This window comes from Colobus angolensis, unplaced genomic scaffold (genome assembly GCF_000951035.1).
Source record: "Colobus angolensis palliatus isolate OR3802 unplaced genomic scaffold, Cang.pa_1.0 Scaffold132, whole genome shotgun sequence".
Taxonomy (NCBI): Eukaryota; Metazoa; Chordata; class Mammalia; order Primates; family Cercopithecidae; genus Colobus; species Colobus angolensis.
This window is the reverse complement of record NW_012114400.1, coordinates 3,458,857-3,482,997: the sequence shown is the minus strand read 5'-3', so window position 1 is coordinate 3,482,997 and position 24,141 is coordinate 3,458,857. Positions and strand designations below refer to the sequence as shown.

The 24,141-nt window shown below is 34.5% G+C and overlaps 1 protein-coding gene across 2 annotated transcripts in view; it reads right to left on the bottom strand.

Annotated features, from left to right (window-relative positions):
- PLA2G4A (phospholipase A2, group IVA (cytosolic, calcium-dependent)) overlaps positions 1–24,141 on the bottom strand; it is a 154,382-nt gene that overhangs the window by 19,323 nt on the left and 110,918 nt on the right. For both annotated transcript variants that reach the window (XM_011934192.1, XM_011934193.1), the window contains 3 exons: positions 22,816–22,887; positions 17,186–17,428; positions 9,117–9,301 (listed from right to left, as the gene is read on the bottom strand). In XM_011934192.1, coding sequence (XP_011789582.1) covers positions 9,117–9,301; positions 17,186–17,428; positions 22,816–22,887 — 500 coding nt within the window. The remainder of the gene's footprint in view (positions 1–9,116; positions 9,302–17,185; positions 17,429–22,815; positions 22,888–24,141) is intronic.

Sequence of the window (24,141 nt, the reverse complement as noted above, 5' to 3'; positions counted from 1 at the left end):
AGTGCATTAGGTTTTAGAAAGTACTTTAAAAGATTTCAGTGAACCAAAAAAGTGCTGCTCCACAAATTACAGCAATATGCCAGAATTGTGTTCTATGATAACTATCCATTTTGGTTAGAACAAGACACCTCAGATATTTCACACTTCCATAGACTAACTTAAGATACACTTACATAGTACTAACTAAAATGACTTTCTGTGGGATAAAAATTTGACAGTATCTTTCGAAGAGATACTTTGTAAGATGTCTGTGCTCATTTTGGTGTTTTGTTTTGTTTTGTTTTTTTGACAGTCTCACTTTGCTGCCCAGGCTGGAGTGCTGTGGCCTGATCTTGGCTCACTGCAACCTTGCAGGTTCAATCGCTTCTCCTGTCTCAGCCTCCTGAGTAGCTGCAACTACAGGTGTGTGCCACCACACCTGGCTAAATTTTGTATTTTTAGTAGAGACAGAATTTCACCATGTTGGCCAGGCTGGATGAGCTCATTTTTGAGTACTAAAACACGATTAAGAAGACTTGAAGGAGAGGAAAAACAAATAAATAACATAGAAATGAATATCATAAATAAATGTTATTTCTAAATAACAGAAACATCTTCGAAACATAGTATGATAGCATATATATGCCACTTCATTCATTTACATGTGAAAAATATATAAATACATACTTTAAATATATGAAACAACACATTTATTTATAAAAATACAAACACACACACATATATATACATAAAATAATACATTGACTTGTCATTAGAGGAAGTCCGATTTCTTTTTTCTGTATGCAAACCAAGAAAATGCTTTCTATTCTACAATGTTTCTCATTATATAAAACCTATTTTTAAGATTAGGGAGAAGGATGGCATATAAACATGTAAGTAAACCTCCAGAATCTTAAAAAATTATTGAAGCAAGTAATATAAAATACAACTGATAGAAACTACAAGTTAGAATTAATTATTTTACAGTTATAGTCTCTCTTACTTTTAATAAAAGACATGCTAGTATTAGGCTCCAAGAGCTTTATAATGCAATAGGCATGAAAATAACTTTCTATATCTAATGTTGTATAGAGTTTACATAGCACTTTGTAATTCTGGGTAGTTCTTCACAGGGATGTTACCATAAACTCACAAAATATGTAAAGGGAAATTAATGTCAACTTAACGTAATATCATCACAAAACATCTGATTCTCAATTTGAATGAACAATATGAGTGTAGTGGGTTGAATGGTGGCTCCGTATAAAATACCCATTTCCTAATCCCTTGGCCCTGTGAGTATGACCTTATTTGGGGAAAGACTCTTTGCAAATGTAATTTAATTAAGGATTTTGAGATTAGATCATCTTGGATTATGTGAGTGGGCCCTAAATTCAATGATAATTATTCTTATATGAGATACAAGAGAAGACATGCACACAAAAGAAAAGGCCATACAAAAATGGAGGCAGAGATTGGAGAGATGAAACCACAAGGCAAGCAATGCCTGGAACCACCAAAAGTTGGAAAAGGCAAGGAAGGAGTCTACTGTGGAGGCTTTAGAGAGATGGCATCCTTGTTGATGCTTTAATTTCAACTTCTGCCCTCCAGAACTGTGAGAATATATTTCTGTTGTTGTAAGTCACCATGTGTGGGGTAATTTGTTACAGAAGCTTCAGGAAACTAGTACAAGAGATAAAACTGGAAGTACTACATTAAAGGCTGTGCACTTTCCTTCACCAGCCATTGTGGATGGGTGCTTGCAAAGCTAACGCTTGGACTGATTTGGCCGTAATGTGGGCCAACCTAAGCATTATAAGTGAATAATATGTGGAGATTCTAAAACAGGTCATGCCCTTGTTTCAACAAATAAATCAGATGATTGTGGAAAAATACAGATACTTTTTCCTTTATTAGTGGGTTTAAATGGAATTCTGATCCTAAATGAAATATAGGCAGATCAGTTTAATTTAGATATATTACTTCCATCATTTGTGAAGACTGCCTCATTTCAAATTTTCCTTTCTTCTTTCTTCCTTCTCTCCTCCCTCATCACCTCTTTCTCTTTTTTCCCTTCCTTCTTTCCTTGAATAATTTTTAAGAGAATAAACCCATTGTTCTGACTTCTTGTCATTAAGTATTTAAATGAACACTGAAAAACTGAACCAGATTTATGTCCAATGTATAGCAACACAATATAATCTAATTTATGGCATAATAACCAAAATCTATTACTCTCCCTAAAAGTTAGTAAGATAAAGGGGAAAATAATTTCTAGTAGTAAACTCCGAATTCTTCTATATTCCTAACTTTCTTGCTCCCCAATAAAGCCCAGTGTCCCTTCATTTTCCCCTAAATTCACAGCCTGCTAATTTTGCATGCTTAAGGATGAAGACTTTGGCTTATTTTCATGACGAACAATCAATCCCATTGATTGTCTTTGGATGAGTTCTAATGGTACACTAAATTTACATATTATACATCTAAGATGTATGGTTAACAAAAAGAAACTTGACAAAATGAAACACAAAGCTGCTTTTGTTAGATAAATTAATAGTAATAATATTTAGGATCATGAACTCATTATATTAGACTACTACTAGGGTGTGTGCTAACTAATTTAAAGAAATTAGTGTCATTTACATTGACATCATTAACTCTTAAGGCCAATTACAACACAGAAACAACATAAATTTTGGTTGCTTTTATCAAAAGACACGATCTCCATCTTTCTATATCTTCTTAACAAAATATGACATTTAACTATATGAAGGGCCAGAATTATCTGCAAATGTGAAATAAAGTCAATATTTCTAATTTTTTGCCAAGTATTTATGGTCTAATATTTTGTGAAAGGCAGTGTCCATATTTCAGTCTCAAAAATGGGAAATTATTTGCTATTTAATTATCTTAATAAAATCATATTGCATATATCCAATTATTACCTTAGGGATTCTCCCCCGCTATCAAAAGAACTTCATGTAGACTCCTTGCAAATTTTCAAATCTTGCTATGTTTTTTATAAAACAAATATTCTACTTTAGCATTGATAGTATAACATTTTAATCAATTTAACAATTCTACTTTGGCAATCTTTTAGACTCATTTAGGAATACATACTTTAATAACAATGCTTACAGGTTTAAAGCACTTTTAACATTCCAAGTCAGCCTGAAAAAAATTATTTTGTTTACTTTGAACTTGCTGAAGTACATACCTAGCGACAAGAAAAACTATATTATGTTGCAATTTACTTTATGTTAAATCTCTGAAAATATAATTCATTATTTCCAGAATGATAGGTTTCATGTTATGATAAATAAATAATAAAAGGAAGTATATAAATTTGGAGAAAGGCATGGGGAAAAAGAATTGAAAAAATGATTTTAAAACATATCTAAGAAAATGTGCAGGTAGAAATGCCTATATGTACTACAGAAGCAGTAATTGGAGACATGCTCTCTAATATAGTAAGCATATAATAAAGCTACAGTTATTAAAATGCAGTATGGTACTGACATAAGAATTGCCAGATTGTCAGATGGATGAATGAAACACAACAGATTAAAAAAAAATCCTGTGCCCTATAATAATCATATAGTATATGATATAATAAGCATAACAAAATAATGCCAAAAAAATCTATGGGGGATTGTGTTATTACAAATGCAATGTATTCAAAAAGATTAATGAGTTACATATATTTAGAAGAATAATACAAAAATTAAAATATCAAAATATCAATCTCTATTTAACTGATATTGGTAAGAATGAATTTCAAGAATATAGTACCCAAAGCAATCTACAGATCCAATGCAATCCCTATCAAAACACCAGTGACATTCTTTACAGAAATAGAAAAAAAATCCTAAAATTTATATGGAGCCACAAAAGACTCTGAATACCCTTAGAGTAATCCTGAGCAAAAAGAACAAAGCTAGAGGCATCACATTACCTGACTTCAAATTATACTACAAAGCTACAGTAACCAAAACAGCACAATACTGGCACAAAAATGGACATACAGACCAATGAAACAGAATAGAGAACCCAGAAATAAATCCGCCCATTTGCAGTTCAATTCATTTGCAATGAAGTTGCCCAGGACATACACTGAGGAATGGATAGTCTCTTTGATAAATGGTTCTGGGAAAACTGAATATCCACAAACAGAAAAATGAAACTAGATTGCTATTTCTTGACATATATAAAAATCAAATCAAAATCAATTAAAGACTAACATCTAAGTCCTAAAATTATAAAACTACTAGAACAAAACATTGGTAAAGCACTCCAGGACACTGATCTGGGCAAAGATTTCTTGAATAAGACCTCAGATGCACAGGCAATCAAAGCAAAAATGAACAAATAGGATCACATCAAACTAAAAAGCTTCTGCACAGCAAAGGAAATAATCAACAAAGAAAAGAGATGAACCACAGAATGGGAGAAAATATTTGCAGACTATCCATCTGACAAGGGATTAATAAACAGAATATATAAGAAGATCAAACAACTCAATAGGAAAAAAATCGGATTTAAAAATGGGCAAAAGATCTGAATAGCTATTTCTCAAAAAAAGACATACAAATGCCCAACAGGAATATGAAAAAATATTTAACATCACTAATCCTCAAAGAAATACAAATTAAAACTGCAATAAGATTCAATCTTATCCCAGTTAAAATGGCTTTTATCCAAAAGATAGGAAATAGCAAATGTTGATGAGGATGTGGAGAAAGGGGAGCCCTCCTACATGGTTATGGAATGTAAATTAGTACAGCCACCACAGAAAACAATATGGAGGTTCCTACAAAAACTAAAGATAGAACTACCATATTATCCAGTAATCCCACTACTGGGTATATATCCAAAAGAAAGGAAATCAGTATACTGAAGAGATATCTGTACTCCCATGCTGATTGCAGCACTATTCACAATAGCCAAGATATGGAATCAATGTAAGCATCAATCAACAAATGAATGAATAAAGAAAATGTGATACCTACACACTATAGAATATTATTCAGACATAAAAAGTAATGAAATTCTGTCACTTGTAATAACATGGATAGAACTAGAGGACAATATGTTAAGTTAAATAATCCAGGCACAGAAAGACAAATATTACATGTTCTTACTCACATGTGGAACAAAAAACAATTGAATTAATGGAAATAGAAAGTATAATGATGGTTACCATCTGCTAGGAAGGATAGTGGAAAGGGGAAATAAAGAGTGAATGGAAAATGGGTACAAAAATACAGTAAGGTAAAAGGAATAAGATCTAGTGTTCAGTAGCACAATTGGGTAACTATAGTTTACAATAATTTATTTTATATTTCAAAATAACTAAAAGAACAGAATTGGAATGTTACTAACACAAAGAGGTGATAAATGCTTGCGGGGATGGATATCCCAATTACCTTAATTGATCATTCCCCATATGATTGTATCAAATTTGGCATGTACCCCATAAATATGTACACATATTCTGCATCCATAAATAATTAAAAATAAAAATTTTAAAAACTAATATGAAAAAGAGAAAAGATAGTGAAAAAAATTTAAAAATTATAAGAAAGAATAAAAACAGTGGAAGAAATTCCTACATAAATATTTGAAACAATAAAATCATCAGCAACAAAAGTCCCAATACAAATGACATATTAGGTTATATTTGCAAAAATAAGACAAACTTTAATATTCTTAAGACATAAAAAGAATATTTATTAATAGGAACATCACAAATAATCCAATTAAAAGTAGTTTAGAAACATCAATATATAATAAGCATGACAAACCATTCAGTCTCACAAAGGAAGAAAACTGAAGCATAAATGTGAGGTTTTTTTCCCCATCATATTGTATAAATTTTTTTTTACTTTGTCTTTAATATTTTTTCCTGCCAGCAAAGGCATGTAAAATAGACTCACATATGTCATTAGCTATAATGTAAATTGGTGAAGCTTCTCTAGAAATCAATCTGAAAATATTTACTAAAAGTCATAAAATGATACACATCTAGAAACCAACCTAAATAAATAAATAAAATGTGATTAAAGATTCGTGTGCAAGGATAATGATTATAGAAAAAGGTGGCAAGATAGCAATAATCTAAAAGTTGAAAATAGAGCATTGTTAAATAAATTCTCACATATCTGTATAGAGAGATAGTATATATTTTTATTTTATAAACATCTTATCTATCTTATATTTATCTTATATGTTTTTATAATTATTTTTTAAAATATTTAATGACATAAAAAATGCTCATAATACAGTTGTAAGTAGAAAGAAACAGAATGCAAAACTGTATGACCCTGGTAGTCAGACACACACACACACCCCCCGCAAAAAGAGACTAGAAGAAAATACCAAAATATTAACAGCTGTTGTCTGGAAGTACTGCATTTGTAAACCAAATGTTCATACATTTTACAAGTATATATTCTTAATCACAAATAATGAGTCAACATTTAAAAACTACTGCAAAGTATAATGATTCTTTTTAAAGATACAAAGTGATATTCCAAAACCTCCTTCAATTCATTAAGGTGGTGGAGCTCTGATTCATACATAAAATGATGGCTTTGACATTTTATACCCCCATTGGTGAAATGAATAATACAGTGTCTTCCACCACTAGAACCAGCTTCTAAGCTATCATCTTAGAGTCATCCATTGAAACCCACCTCCCCATTGTTTCTTGTAGGTCATCAAATTCATAGTCACCCACTCTGGCGCGGTAATACTTCATTATCCTGTGCTTGGATTACAGTACATTTCTCTTAATGTGAATTCCTTGCCTTCCATTCTCCAATTCATCCCACTTTCCATTTTCAGATTAATCATCCTAAAATTCCAATTTCATGAAGTCATTTGTCTGCTGAAATCCTCCACTGATTCTCCATTTTCTATTGTCCCATCTTAAACTCTCTCCTTAAGCCTTTCTAAGGGAGCTGAATATCTGTCGCTCCTAATCAGATCACTCCAGCCCCTTAGATGTGCTCATCGCCACCTCTGTGCTGTTTTTACCCTATTTCATTTATTACCCTGTTCATTAACTCCAGTATGCACCAATCTATTCTTATATTTATCCCCTATAATACACATACTTATGTAAACTTGTATGAATGACTACTTAATAGTAAGCTTCTCAATTCTCCTCCAAGTGGCTCTTGTGAATAAAAGACTTTGCTCCCCAAAAAAACAAAATGTTATGGGAGATCAGGAACTATATTTTCCCACTAACTGCTGCACACAGCACACCACACAGAAAATAGTTCATGAACAGTGTGCACAAAGGAGGCAGCTGGTAAAGGGTAAGAAATTCTCATTCTGTAGCTTTGGAGCTACATTTCTCAACTAGCACTTCCCCAGCCCGGTCGTGGACTGTGCTCATTCCACAGATTATTTGATTTGTTGATAAGATTTTATCTCATTGATACTTGCTTCTTTGTCTGAATACCTTTACTACCTCAAAAATGAAGTATGAAAGCACTTTGAACACATAAGGTTTTCTATATATTTAAGAGTTATTATTATAACCATTATTGCTCCTGAGAGCAGTTTAATCATCATATGATACAGAAAAAAACACATATGCTGTCAGAGGACCTGGGCTATTACTGATTCCACCTGGTTGGGAGGTCATGAACTGTTCCATTTAATCATTATGAATTGCCACTTCTTAATCTATAAAATCAAAATAATAACTCCATCTTTCATACATCATTTTATTTATTCACCTACAGAAAAATCCTATATACTCATATTTTGGCCAGCACCTCAATGACAGTTAGGACCAAATGATTAAAACAAAATAAACACAGACAGAGAACAGAGTTCTAGTCACAAAGAGTTCACACATAGTGAAAGCAATATATATGTAAGCAAAAACATACAATATACTATGATAATTGCTGTATTTGAAGAATTAACTGAGTCCTATGCACTTTAGCCATATGGGTGGATGTCAAGAAAGATAACACTTGAGCTGTGTCTAAAGAATGTTTAGAGTATTCCAGGCAGGGGGAACAAAGCGTATTTATTTGAGGGTGAGGCCAAAGTGCGGCCCAGGAATCTTTCCATATTGCCACATTCAAAAGCTTTTCTCATTTCTTCACAGAGGCGGACTTTTATTCACCCCACATGCCTGACTCCACTAACTCCATATTTTTATCCTCACAAGTTAACCTTGACTACTAACACCTACAAAACTTCGAAGTCATCACATGAATACTTCCTTAACTTCCTTTTTCCAAACCTAATGATAAATCTTTATCTGCTGCCATTTTCCCCTAGCGTGGACATTTCAATACTGTTCCCCACTTGTGTCCTTGATTCCTTTCCCACTTCCCACCCTTACATCCTTCCCAGAGATGTGACTTCATCCTATATCTCATCTCTCCTCTCTTCAGTAATACTTTTATTAACGACTCCTAGCCATCAGTATGTAAACATGCTTGTCTCTTCTATTAACAACCCACCCCCGACCACCCACACACACAGTTTTCCTCTTCCCCACATCCTCTTACAGATACAGTCCATCTCCTTCCCTGAACAATCTACAGAATTGTCTCTCTTTTTTTTTTTTTTTTTTTTTTAAACTCCCACTCATCCCTCAAACTACTCTGGTCTGATTTCTGCCTTCACAGCCCTATTGAAACTGGCCTTGTCCAGTTCACCAAAAAACCTCCTTGTTGTTATATATCTTCAATTTTCATAATACTACACACTTCCTTTGTTCTCCTCCTTTCCCCTTGATAGCATTCTTTAAAGTACTATTTATGTCCACTTCTCTTCTCAGGGTATACCCTCTCCATGCATTGTTTTAATGATCATTTACTTGCTAACTCCCAAATCTCAGCCTCATTTCCTTTCTAAACTTCAGACCCACTGTATTATTCTTGTCCTGCTCAGGACTCTGACCTTTACTGAGCTCATTAGAATCATTTAAAAGTTTTTTTAAGCAGGAGACTGATTGAATCATGTTTGCATTTTAGAACTATTACTCATAAAGATGTAGAAAATACATTAAAGGAATAAGAAACTGGAGTCAAAGGGACTAAGAGATCTATAAGGCAAGCAAGAGAATGTGGTCGAGAATGGAATGCTACATTAGGTATTCATACCTTGAACGGAGGACTAGAGTCACTTGGCCTTGCAGAAAAGTCAAAGGAGATGATGAGATCAACCCCTCTCTGAGGTCTCAGTATCAAGGGATACGGTAGGTTAAATGTGAGCCCACTGTCCACTACATGAATCTTTTTACTTTTGACATCCAGAGGTTCATATATTCGCTCAAATTCATCAGGATCTTAAAAATACAAAAGAAAAACAAGAATGAATTAAATGATCATTCATCAGTATTTATCATCTAAAAATATTGGTTTCAAATTTGAAAGAATTTCATATGATTAGGCCCTCAGGCTTTGGAGACAAATAGACCTGGGCATGCTAAATACAACTTTAGCAATTGTAATTATTACCCTTAAGTCTTAGTTTCTTCATCTGTAACATCGGGATTATCAAATAAGGTTGCTGCGAGGATTTATGGGGACAATGCATGGAAAGCACTTAGTTCAGGTCCTGGTATTAACTCTAAGCTATGATCACTTTAATAGTATTATCTTACATTACGTAGGTCTTTACAGGTTTCTCAACATTTCTTCATGCATTGTCTTGTTTAATTCTTATAACAGACAGGTGAGACAGAGGACATCTGTAAATGGAGGGTGAAGCCAATGAAGAGTCACCTCGAAGGTGGCATAGCTGGGAGGTGGCAGACTCTGTATCGTTCCCAGGCTGCCTCTCTTGGGGGTGAGTGTGCATTCCACCACAAAGTGGGAGTCCAAGGAAATCATCCAGCCAACACACCCAGCAAATATATGTTGTCTACTACCATTCAGATATGATTCCAGATGCTGAACAAGATAGATACGTGCTCTGCTCTGATAGAGCTCATATTGTGAGTACACTGCCAATAAGTACATAAATGTATTAAGAGAGCAGTTCATAAAGTGATAAATACAATGAAGAAAATGAGCAAGGACACTATAATAAGGAGTAACTTCAGGTAGACGGTCAATGGAGATGCCTCTGAGAAGAAAACCTTACACTGAAATAAGAATGATGATATGGAACAGACCATCTAAAGATTGAGAGGGTGGGATCCAGAAGTTACCAGGGAGAGGGAGGAGCTGGAGCAAGGGTCCCAAGGCAGAATCAGGCGGGGTGTGTTTGAGGACAGCAAGGAGCCTGCAGTCTGAGGACAGTATGGGAGGAGAACAGATGAGATGGCAAGGGTTCTGAAGAAAAAGAGGACCTACAGATCATTAATTTTAAGAAAAAATAATACTGATAACACACTACACTTCACATTTATGTGTGGTGCTCCTAATTCACTTGCCAGGAAAATAAAACATGACCAGAATTGAACTAGTTTGAACTGAACTGGATAAAATGCCATGCAGCTGTTGTGCTCTGTTCCCTTGTCCACACTCTTGTTTCCTCCTGCTGTTAGGAAGAAGGCTGGCAAAGCCCAAGAGGGAGGCCTATGATAGAATAAAGTGAAGATGGTCACACCAGATATGAATAAGGATCTCTGACTTAATACCTATGTACATACATACATGCTCAGCACACAGTAGGAACCTAGTGTATGTTAGTTTCCCTCCATATGTTTCTAATAAGAATAATACTATAATTCTCCTATAGTCAGTTTTACTTATTACATTTCAAGAGCATGAAATGAAAAAGGAAAGCAAATCTTTAAATTCTTCCTGGCCAGTTAAATCCATAATCCTCATTATAAATAAAGGTTGAAGTAAAAACACCAATGAGACAGTCACAATATTTTATTCAATGTAAAGTGAAAAAATAAGACTTTGGTAGAGTTATTAATACTTTAAAGAAACATTAATATCCTTCTAACATTCTACAGTTAACAAAGTCATCTGTTTCCTCACATCTATTAAAAATTCCCATTTCTAAAATACTGAATAACAGATAAATGTTACAAACACTTACTAGTGATGCTTATAAATAAAGAAGAATAAATTTTATGTCTGAGGCAATTCATACTGCCCAGAATAGGCAAGCAAAGAGGAAAGATGTGAATAACTATCTTGAATAAAACCAAATATGCTAAAAATAAAGCTATTTTTAAAGACAAGGATAAGGTAATATGGCTAAATAATAAAGGCTGGCTGTGTCCAAGGCTAACTTATAGGGCAATAAGGACAGAGAAGAGAAATAGTTTTTTAAATAATTATCTGTAGATCAATTCTGTTTTCTTAATAAGTATTTATAAACAGTAGTGAGAATGCACTTTGCCACCAGCCAAGATACTAGACTATCTATCACAGAACCTGGAATATAAAGACATAAGAAATATATAAAGAGACTGTCGAGCCCAATTTTACTATTTATTCCTCTGAAGTTTTTACTTTAACAATTATATATGTGAACATCTTAATGGTAAAATTAGTGAGCCTTTGGCTTAAATTCATTTTTAAATGTTTTACTAAAAAGTTATAATTCATTAGTTGGTTACTGATATTTCTCTTAATGGTGACTTCATTTATTTTGAGTCAATTATGTATCAGAAATTTCATATATAAGATTTATTATTCTTACATGACTCTTACAAAAGAGACAGCCATTTTAAAGATAAGGAAACAATCTTACAAAGGAGGTAGCCATTTTAAAGATAAGGAAACTGAGGCTCACAGAGGTAAAATAGTCTATTTTCAAACAGATTTCAAACAGATTCAAAAGATTCCAAGCCAGGTTCAAAAGGTCTAAGCCCTAAGCATGGTGTCCCACTATTACTTTAGAAAGTGGCATGACTAACTAAGAGGATACTACCAAAAACTGATAGTATCCTTTTATCCTTTCTTAAATCCGAGAGTGAGGGCATTTGAGAGAAAAATCATGTGGACCAATTCCCAGCTTTAGTTTGTAGCTAAACACCATTGTTCCCACTTTCAAGATAAATTATTTTATTTTTACAACAATTTTTATTTTGTAGACAAATAATAATTGTGTATATTTACGAGGTACAATGTGATGTTTCGTTACATGCATACATTGTGGATCAAATCAAGCTAACTAACAACGTATTAATAACATCAAATATTTATCTCTTCTTTGTGGTAAGAACATCTAAATCCTGTCTTTTAACTATTTTGAAATATACATTATTACTAACTGCAGGCACCATGCTGTGCAATAGACACCCAGAACTTATTCCTCCTCTCTCACTGACACTTTGTACCCTTTGAGCAAGGTTGCCTCTTTCTCCATCTACTGCCTCCTCCCCAAATCCCCCCCAGCTTCTGATAATCCTCATCCTATTTTCTACTTCTGAGTTCAACTCTTTTAGATTACACATAACAGTGAGGTCATGTAGTGTCTGTCTCATTTCACTTAGTATAATATCCACTAAGTTCATCCATGTCGCAAAAAAAAAAAAAAAAAAAACAAGCCAAACCAGAAAGTAGTATTTCCTAACTGTGTTGCAGAAAGCATAGTTATGCAAGATATAAACTGATGTCTCATATACAAAATAAGAGTGCCATGATTAAATAAGGTCATGTGTTGAGAAAGACAAAATTCAACAACTTAAAGTACTAGCCAATTACATTGCGCATTCCCTATTCTCCTTCCTATGGCTCCCACTGACAGCACTTTATATGAAAATGCTAACCAATCCTCCAAATAACTCTGTAACATGGGTACCATTGTTATTTTTATTTTGTAAGTAAATTGAGGCTTATGCTAAGTGACTGCCTAAGATGGCCTGCTAGTAAAGGATCCAACTGAGATTCAAATACAAGCCAGTCTCCTTTTGAAGTACTATCCTCAAGCAGCTTTAAGTAGGACTTAAACTCATTAGGGTATCTCATTGTATCTGAAGAGGGAGATCGAGTTGTAAATTTTCCCAAATTTATTTGAACTGGAACCCAATTTATTGTATAACATCTACTAAAATGTCACAGAGCATTGGATAAATGCCACTATGGAAGAATATCCTCCCATAATTTAAAACATACAAGGTTTCTAAACTTGTGAATTAATGGGGTTATCCGATGGTTGTGGAAACATAACTCTGTTTTAGAATTATGTAACATTTCCTTGAAGCAGGTCAGCTTTGGATATTTGTAGTGGCCATTTTATAAATACATCACACAGATTCAGTGTACAAATATTTGGATGTCTGCGTTTTGAACTCTAGCCTGAATTAACTCATGTCTTTATTTCTTATTTCCAGATGGTGTGTGTCACAGTAAGTAGGATAAACACAAAAGTAAACAGGAAAGGAGTCATATAACTAATAACAAGTTCTCCAAAATTTGTTTCTACAGGTATACAACTATTTTGCAGTAAACACATGAGGGAAATTTTATCATACTATAATTTCTTCTGTTTTCAAAATACAGTGGGCAAGGTGAAGTAGTAGGCAGAAAAATAGTGCACTTTTACTGATTTTAGGTTGAGAGATTGCTTTAATTCCAAAACATCCAAATTTTAATTTATATAAACAAAATCATCATAGGGTAAACAAATGTAACATTTTTCCAACATAATATCTAGATTAGATAGAAATCTTTCTTTTTTTTTTTTTTTTGCATGGGGGTTGCAAAATTTAAAAAGAAATGTGCTTAATTAATGTTTTAAATAAATTGTGGATAAAAATTCAGTTAGCATTCTTTAAAACAGGAATTTTAAGGAAGATCTTATGAACCAAGATGATCACAATTTGTGATAAATGTTTTAACTTTTCATTCCAAACATACGATTATTCTAAAAATTGGAAACAACCAGAGGAAGGTAAACCAGATCTATCTTTGTAAGGACTTTTTCTGAAAAAGCACTACTCAATTCAGTAAATTCAGTCTAAAATGAAATTATTTTTAGCAATATTGGCCTGTAAATCATAAAGTTGAATGAATCTGTGAACTGACTGAACTGACAAAATTTTTTACTGAAATTAATGCCCCATATACATTTTTTCAATTGAATACATAAAAATGAATAAAATGTAATTTAAATGAAATACACACTATGAAAAAAATTTAAAGTTCTTTCCAAACATCATTAATTTAAAATAATTTTAGCTTCAAACATTTTCAGGTATCTCAAAAAAATTGGTTTATATAATGCCATATTTGGGGATGATTGATAGTTTATATTTCCTTATGTTGTTTCAAGAAAACTGTCTATAACTCTTCTTTCAAAGGGCATGAAATGAACAAAGGAGTAGACATGGTGGTGTACAACTATTATTCTCCAAATGCAAACACCCACAATAAACTCATATTCTTTTTTGCTTGTTTGTTTTTTGTTTTTGAGATGGAGTCTGGCTCTGTCGCCCAGGCTGGAGTGCAGAACCAAGCACATTGCAAGTACTCAGTAAGCCTAAGTGAATGAAAGAGTGAACAAAAGACACAAGGAAGATGAAAATGCAAAATAATTTAAAAGGAAGAGGCATACATCCTAAAGTTGCCAAATTTAGCTAACAAAATACAGGATGCCTGGTTTAATTTGAATTTCAGATCATCAGCACATAATTATTTAGTGTACGTCCTAAATGCTGCAAGAATTATATATAAATTATTCATATACATATTTAAAATTAAAATCTAACTGGGTATTCTGTATTTTATCTGGTAACCCCAACACCACCAAGTCTACATAAAATGTTGCAAAACTACCAGGAAGTTGTTAAAATGTGGAGTGTAGACCACGTGCTGTGAAAACTATATAAGGAGCTGGTGCAATCCAAATAGTAACGTAAAACAAATAGAATAAAGTGTACACAAAGAAAACTTCCATTTTTACATAAGCAAGAGGATGACTAAGAAAACCAAGGGCTAAGGGGAATGGTGTGTGTCCAAGGGAAAGGCTTGGAAGCAATGTTAAAAAATCCTGTGTCCCAATCTCAGCTCTGTTGAGAAATTTTAGGCAAAAATGACAGAATTATCTTCTTTGATCTTCCCTTTCTATAGAGTAAAATAACTGAAGATTCTCTATATATCGACATGCTCTATGAATTTGTAGTTTTTTTAAGATCATCATCATTCACCCATAAAGCACATGTTTCTAGAAGAGACACATTTAATTGGTATTGCAATGACAATAAACATAGTTATGTGACTAAACAAGAAAAATAATGTCAGTGAATGTATGGTTAAGTGTATTTTTATTTGGGATGAATTTAAAAATAGATACTGACCTTGTAACAATTAGAATTTCATTATAATTAATATAATAGTTAATATACTATATAACATAGTGAATCCTGTTGGGATTACTGGCATATAATCAGACATACCTCATATCCTAGAGTTTGATGCCATAAATATAACACAAAATATAATGAGTTTGCATTAATCTTGTTTAAACAACAGAGGTCAATTTTGCTTCTGTAATTCCTGTTAAGGGGTCAAGCAACAAATAGAAACAATACCAAAACAACAACAAAATCCAAAGCTATATCCTAAATTTCACAAGTATGTTCTAGGTATGATGCTTAAACAAAAGGCAGTAGAAAATGTTTTTGGAAATATCCCATTTAAGTTTTTACTGCATCTAATCAAAATGTCCTTGGCCATAAATGATTGAGGAATGACATTAGGACATTAAGGAAAAGATGATGGTGTGGTGAAATATAAAAATTTAAGATGACAGAATTATCACCAAAAAATTATTGTGTATTGATTGGTCACCAATGCAAATTTAACTTTAAATCTATAACAGGCATGGAACTGAAGACCAAAGGGAATTATTCTTGAGGATCTGGCTAAGTGACAAACCTGAAAGTGACAAGGTTCTTGCTGGGAAGCTTTAAGAAAGTTACCTAACCTTTCTAAGAACTGGAGAGACAGTTCCAATAGCCTAGTGAACACTACAGGCTGGCTTACTCAAGCCCTGTGTTGCACTAGGGAGTCAGGCTAAGGAATGTGTTTGCCAGATTCCCTTGCAGCTCCAGTTCTACTGAGACCTGGCCTCTACCAAAGATGAACACTGACATAAAATCTGAAAAAGAAAATTAGAGAGAAGCTACGTTTCTGCTATTTCTTCTGCCAAGCACAGTTGCCAAGACATTTGTGGGGATGATTCTGAAGTGGTTTTTGAATCATTCCCGAAAGCTCAGCCTAAAGCTTGCTCCCAGAAGGTTTGGAACAATTTTATAAGCACCCAATTCCCTTCTTTAAATCCCTTTCAGAAAATAAGAAATAGTTTCCAAATTTCCGCAACTGAACTGTGACCAGTACAGAGAAGATCTAAAGTCTCCCTCAATATTTTTTTTTATTTTCTATTTTTTGAGACAGAGCTTTACTTTGTTGCCCAGGCTGGAGTGCAGTGGCACAATCTTGGCTCACTGCAATGCCTGCCTCTCAGGTTCAAGCAATTCTCATGTTTCAGCCTCCTGAGTAGCTGGGATTACAGGGGTGCACCACCATGCACAGCTGCCTTTTATTTTATTTTGTTTTTGTATTTTTTTAGTAGAGACGGGGTTTCACCATGTTGCCCAGGCTGGTCTCGAACTCCTGAGCTCGGGTAATCTGCCTGTTTCGGCCTCCCAAAGTGCTAGGATTACAGGAGTGAGCCACTGCTCCCTAGCCATCCTCCTCAATATTTTAATGAAAATTTTCTATACTGACATGCCTAGGCCATTTCCTATCCAATATAAATTTTTCTTAAAAAAAAAATCCAGGCCAGGTACAGTGACTCACACCTTTAGTCCCAGCACTTTGGGAGGCCAAAGTAGGAGGATCACTTGAGCCCAGGAGTTTGAGACCAGCTTGGGCAACAAGGCAAAAACCTTGTTTGGGCAACAAGACAAAACTACAAAAGTTAGCTGGGTATGGTGGTGTGCACCTGTAGTCCCAGCTCTTCAGGAAGCTGAGGCAGGAGGATTGCTTCAGGCCAGAATTTAAGGATGCAGTGAGCCATGGTTGTGCCACTGTACTACAGCCTGGGCGACTGGGTGAGACCCTGTCTCAAAAATACAAACAAACAAACAAACAACAAAAAATAACCCAAGTCATTTGAAGCCCTTCACACATTAAATGCAGGTTGTAATAACTGAGAATACATGAGTAAATGTTGACAATAATTAAAATGCTTCTCTCCAGAGAAGGAATAAAGATCTCCTGCCTTAGCTCCTACTTATTATATTTTGTGCACTTACCTGCTACAGCTGCATCCAGTTCATCATCATCAAAGGAGTCCTGTGTGGCAAAGTCACTCAAAGGAGACAGTGGATAAGATGTATTGAGATTCAAGCCCAGCATGAAGTTGTGTACCTTCCCAGCACGGCCTTCTCTGGTATTGAATAAAGCTGAATCACTCACCAAGGCCATTATCATACGATGAATCCAACTTGCTTGATTATCACTTTGATAGTCCCTTCCAGCATCTTCATTTTCAGTGCCTAGAGAAAAAGAAAAGGTCACTATACAGACTCCAGAATGCATGTTTAAAGAGGGATCTTTGGGCCAGGCAAGGTGGCTCACGCCTGTAATCCCAGCACTTTCGGAGTCCAAGGCAGGCGGATCATGAGGTCAAGAGATAGAGACCATCCTGGCCAACAAGGTGAAATCCCATCTCTACTAAAAATACAAAAAAAAAAATAATAATAATAATTAGCTGGGCATGGTGGCATGCACCTGTAGTCCCAGCTACTCAGGAGGCTGAGGCAGGAGAATCGCTTGAACCTGGAGGAGTTCAAGTGAGCCAATCACTTGAGGAGGAGGTTGCAGTGAGCCGATATCGCACCACTGCACTCCAGCCTGGCAACAGAGCAAGACTCAGTCTGACCAAATAAATAAAAAATAAAAAAAAGGGATCTTCTTTGGATAATTAAATGTTAAAATTAACAATGAAGCTCTATGTTTGGTTTAACATGTTTATTTGCCTAGATTAATATTGCAGTTAATCATTTTTGTTCTTAAGTTGTTCTTAGTCCACCTTTTACCTATAGTGTGTGCAAAGGGTGTATTCTTGCCAGTGCCACTTAGTCTATGCTCAGATTTCCGGGTAAATGTCTTCCATTTTCCCACTTTCCTTCTTTTCTGAATTGTTTTCTTCCATGCACTTGCATGCACACATATAATTTACACACAGAAAATCCACAGTGGTTAATTCTATCCTCTACATTTCTTAAGTTACCTTAAGAAATTTCATCCTGTTTAACAAACATTCAGGATTTCTGTAAAATGAGGAGTGAGAGCTAAAGGATTCAACATATATTTGCTACTAAATAAACACCCTTATGACCTATTGATTTTATGACCTGTCATTTCATCCTTGCTTATAAAGTTTGGGGATTTAAAAGCCTTTAATTTAAACAAATGCCTAAACATTTTAAAATTCAGCAATCACCCCAAAGAAGCAGTTTTAAATGGCTTTTTCCTTAAAACCTATGCGTACATCATTTCTCCTGGGAAACTATATTGTATGGTCATTTATAGCATTGGCTCCAGAATCAGACTCCTTGGGTATCAACCCTCTCTCCACTATTTGCTAATTACTTTCCCCTTCTCTTCCTTCATTTCCTCATTGATAAACCTCCTAAAGTTGTGAGAATTAACTGTGTTTGTGCATCTATGTAATGTTCTTAGAAAAGTGCCCGGCTCATGTTAAATTCTTAATAAATACTAGCTAGTAGCAGAAACAGTTGTAGCAGCAGCAGCAGAAGCATCATCATCATCAATCTTATTTATTCATAATCAAAATCAAAGAACAATTTATGGTAGTGTATAACTTCACCTGCCTAAATCCCGTTTTTTCTGATTTCTGGGAACCCTGTATGTAAATATTCACACATTTATAAAACTGTGTATGTATGTGTATGTGACTGTGTGTGTGTGTGTGTGTGTGTGTGTTCAGATAAAGAGAAAAAAGGACATTCTATAGTCAGCTTCTTAATTTTCAATAAATGTAAACTAAACATACACAAAACCATCATAAATATATATATTTTTATTATACTTTAAGTTCTAGGGTACATGTGCACAACATGCAGGTTTGATACATAGGTATACATGCGTCATGTTGGTTTGCTGCACCCATCAACTCGTCATTTCCTTTAGGTATTTCTCCTAATGCTATCCCTCCACCAGCCCCTCACCCCGCCGATAGGCCCCAATGTGTGCTCTTCCCCACCCTGTGTCCAAGTGTTCTATTGTTCAATTCCCACCTATGAGTGAGAACATACGGTGTTTGGTTTTCTGTCTTTGTGATAGTTTGCTGAGAATGATTGTTTCCAGCTTCATGCACGTCCCTGCAAAGGACATGAACTCATCCTTTTTATGGTTGCATAGTATTCCATGGCATATATGTGCCACATTTTCTTAATCCAGTCTATCACTGATGGACATTTGGGTTGGTTCCAACTCTTTGCTAATGTGAATAGTGCCACAATAAACATATGTGTGCATGTGTCTTTATGATTTATAATCCTTATCTTCACAGTTATTTGTTTCACTGAGCTGAGTAAATGAAGAGATCTTTCATTCAGTAACCAATCCAGATGACTATATAGTCACCAAAAACAAATACACTATTTTCTACTCTTACACTTTTCTAACGCCAAACAGGGCGAAAAATGTCTTTTACTAGAACAATTCAGGCTTTAAAGTGAATGATTTCTATCTCCAGTTACACAGGATATAAATGAGATACGCAATTATTTCCAAAGATTTTGGGGCTATGGCTTCTTACTTTTCTTCTTCTTATCCAATAAGCCCCCACTTCCATACCAGGATACCTTTGATAACGGCATCACTTGTGGGACAAAACCAACAGTCAACATAAAAATGATACTTATTGCTTACTGGTCATAACAGTAATAGTACATTTCTATTTGCATCACCCTTTACAACTTAAAGCCCTTTTGTCTGCATTTGCTAATTTAACGATTGCAACGATTCTGTGAGAGAAGGTAATAGTTCCAGGATAGGTTTGAAGAAACTAAAGATGAAAATATCTAAAACTTTGCTCAAAATCATTTGACTACATATGAAAGAGTCTCAAGACAATAAAAGGATAAGCCACAGATTGAAATAAATTATTTGCAACAGACATATTTGATTCAAAACATGTAACACAAAACATACAAAGAACACTTAAAACTCAATAATAAGAAAACAACCCCAATCCAAAAATGGGCCAAAGGCCTGAACTGATACCTCATCAAAAAAGATATACAGATGGCAAATATGCATATGAGAAGATGCTTCAAGTTAAATGTCATTTGATAAATGCAAATTAAAACAATAAAAAGATACTACTACATATCTGTTAGAATGACCAATATCCAAAGCATAGATAATACCAAATGTTTAAAAGATGTGGAGCAACAAGAACTCTCATTCATGGCTGGTAGGGAATGCAAAATGGTACAGCCACTCTGGAAGACCGTTTGGCAGTTTCTTACCAAACTAAATATACTATTACCATATGATCCTCAATTGTGCTCCATCGTATTCACCCAAATAAACTGAAAAATCTATGTCTACACTAAAATGTGAACATAGATTTTTCTAGCAGTTTTATTCATAATGTCCAAAACTTGAAAGTAAAGTTCAAGTTTTCTAAGCTCACCTTCTTCAGTAGGTGAATGAATAACTAAATGGTGGCACAACCAGACAGTGGAATATTATTCAGTGCTTAAAAAAAAAAAAAAAAGTTATGAAGCCAAGAAAAAACATAGAGGGACTTTAAATGTACACTACTAAGTGAAAGATCTGAAAAGTCTACATCACTGTTTGATTCTGACTATAAGTCATTCTGGAAAAGGCAAAGCAATAGAGAGAGAGTAAAATGATTAGTGCTTGTTAGGGGTAGGGGGAGCGGGGGACAGGCAGGAGACAGGATTTTTAGAGCAGTGAAACTAGTGTGTGTGACATGTATAATGATGAATATATGTCATTACATATTTGTCAAAACCCACAGAATATACACCAACAGTTGAGTCCTAATGTAAACTATGGATTTTGACTGATAATAATGTCAATCTAAGTTCATCAGTTGTCACAAATGTACCACTCTGGTGTGGAATGTTTATAGTGGGGGAGGCGGTCGGGGGATGGAAGGTGGACAAGCGACATATGACATATGGTAATTCTGTACTTTGTGCTCAGTTTTGCTTTGAGCCTAAAACTGCTCTAAAAACTCTATGTAAAAGAGAAAAAATAAATACTAAGAGCCGAAAAGAAAACCTTAACCACATAACTAAATATCATGCTGAAAGCAAGCCTGGTCCTAAAACCAAAGCAGCCATATTCAACAGTCCTTGAACTTCTCAGCCTCAAGACTCAGCTAGTACTGTAGGGGTTATCAAATGTACTGACCATCTATAGAAATACTTAATATGGAGAAACTGTTATTCTATCTCTTCGGTAGCCCCTAAATCAATACACAAATAATTCTAGAGATGCTAGGCATACGATATCTGTCCCCTTTACAATGGCTAGCTTCCTTCATTAAAAGGAAATTCAAAACAAAAAGAACTTCAACAACTAAAATATATACAAATTTTAAATTTTAAAAATGAAGGAGCCAGGATGAAGACTTGCTTCCTTCCAGGGCAGGGTTCTTTTGGGGTTCCTGAGTAATGATCAGGGCTGCTGGCCATTATTTGATTAGGCAGATCATGGGCTGCATAACGCAGCAGGATAGGGCGGCAAATCAGGGCTGAACCCAGCTTGCACTGATCTAGCCAAGCCTTGTGCCCAGGTGAAAGCGTTGGCTGCCCAAGGAAGGAATCATCTTTTTTAATGTTTGCAAGACACCACACACTAGCCAAGCCATGGCCCTGTGCAGCTACATTCTCCAGAGAAGGCAGCTTTTCTCTAATTCACACAAACACAGCTTCTGAGGAAGTAATAGCCCAGCTATGAAAAAAGAATTTTAATTTTAGTAATAATTAAGCAAGGATAAAACAGGCTCTTCCATGCCTAGTGGAATTAATTAAGTTTTGGACCAGAAAGCATCTAATATCTTCTAAAATCTAGATGATCATATTGAAACTATAATAGGACAGATACATCCAGTTCTTATAAAGTCTTCCATTTGTTTTGTTTTGTTTTTGTTTTTGTTTGTTTGTTGGCTCTTTTTTAACTATTGGGAACATTTTTATAAATAGCTACTTCAAAACACTGTGTCAAAATAACCTATTTTACCACAAAACATTCAAAACAAATATGACCTTCATACTTGTTGCCAATCTGATCCTCACATTATCTCTGCCCCAAGTCCATCACCAACTATCACGATCCACACCAAACTGAAAACTACCTTGCCAAAATGTGAAAGGGCTCATTTATACTATCAAATAATATACGCAACAAGTTATTGATACTTTTACCCCACTTCATTACCAATCCCGTCTCAAGAAAGGGGATGTAGCCAGTAGAATAAGGGTCAGAAATGGAGTGAGAATACAATTTTTCATGTTACTTAATAATAAAATTCTAGAAGACAAAATTTTAATTTTTAAAGCCATCTAAAAAGGTTCCCAAATCACAGTAACCATGCTGAGAAGCCCAGTGCTCTATCTACCATCTCAGATCTATTCATTTGTTCAACTTATAGTATTTTTGAGGTATTAAAACAAAACAAATTAGGGATATATATGTGCTGCCTGCTTTGTTAGATATGCAACATGCAATCCTCTCTCTCAACAGAAAACTACAATTTTATCACTTCCGTGTCTGAAGTGGAGATTACCATCAGCATCTTGAGTGAGAAAATCAGACAAAGTGTTCATATCCTTTCCTCATGGATCTCAGCCAGAGAAATTCCTGGCTCACTCACCTTTGGGTTCGTGTGATTCATCATCACTGTCCGAACTATCATTACTCACAATATGCTTTGTTGTAAGATTTTCTGTGGAAAGAAAACAAAAAAATTGAAGCACTTCAGGTGTCAAAATTAACAATTAAATGTATTATAAAGAAGTAATCTGAGCAAAACCACAGAGTGAGATCTACTAGCTCTACTAGTATAAATTCAAATCCATTTAATAATTCTAGATTTATTATATTTAATTATGTTTTCAGATTTCTCACTGGAAACAAAACTTCCTGGCACATGAAAAATTAGTTTATATTTATTAATTCATGATTTAAAGAGGATAATTTTTATGTTTATCATAATTCTGAAAAAAATAACAACTTGATTATAGGAAGTTCCTTGTTATACCAAAAAATATGCCTTTTTCTTTATTAGATATTTTTAAGTGGTGTTTATGAAGATAAAGGATAAAACCAAAATCTACAGGTGAGTTACAAAACAGTTTTCTTAAAACGAATGAAAGATACTAACATAAATTATCTTTTGACTTTCAATAATATTTAAAATTATCAGTTGAAATTCACCTTTTGGTGTCAAGAATTTGTGCTTCCTGCAGAACATATTAAGAGAGCAGTTATAAAAACTAAAATAACAACCAGAAATCCTTAAGGCAAAGACAGCAGTAAAATCTAGCATAATAACTAGTTATCTTTCTTCTTTATTTTTTTTTAAACGGTTACCCAGGCTGGCCTGCAGTGGCAGGATCTCTGCTCACTTCAACCTCTGCCTCTGGGCTCAAGCAACCCTTCCACCTTAGCCTCCTGAGTAGCTGGGACTATAGGCAGAGGCCGTCATACTTGACTAACTAAAATAAATAAATAAATAAATAAATGTAGAAATGAAGTTTCACTCTATTGCCTAGACTGGTCTCAAACTCCTGGACTCAAGTGATCCTCCTGCCTTGACCTCCCAAAGAGCTGGGATTACAGGTGTGAGCCACCGTGCTCAGCCTAGTTGTTTTTTTTCCAAGTAAAATGTGCATGAATGAGCAAGAGTAGGTAATGGAAGGGTTAATAAATGCTTAAGGCAATGGATTGACATTTATTTTTTAAGTTTTTACTGGCATGATTATACATAAGAAATTTGATAAAATGTTCACAAGTTAATATTATTAGTTTCATTTCATGACTATCATCAATAGTAATTTTGTTACGTGGGGGTGTGGGAGATGTTAAGAAATTATCTGTCCAAGGTGCCATATACATTAGGTGTGTTACTAGTCCTACATGTATTTTCTTTTCCTTCCTTAAGCATTTTCTTTCTTTCTTTCTTTTTTTTTTTTTTTTG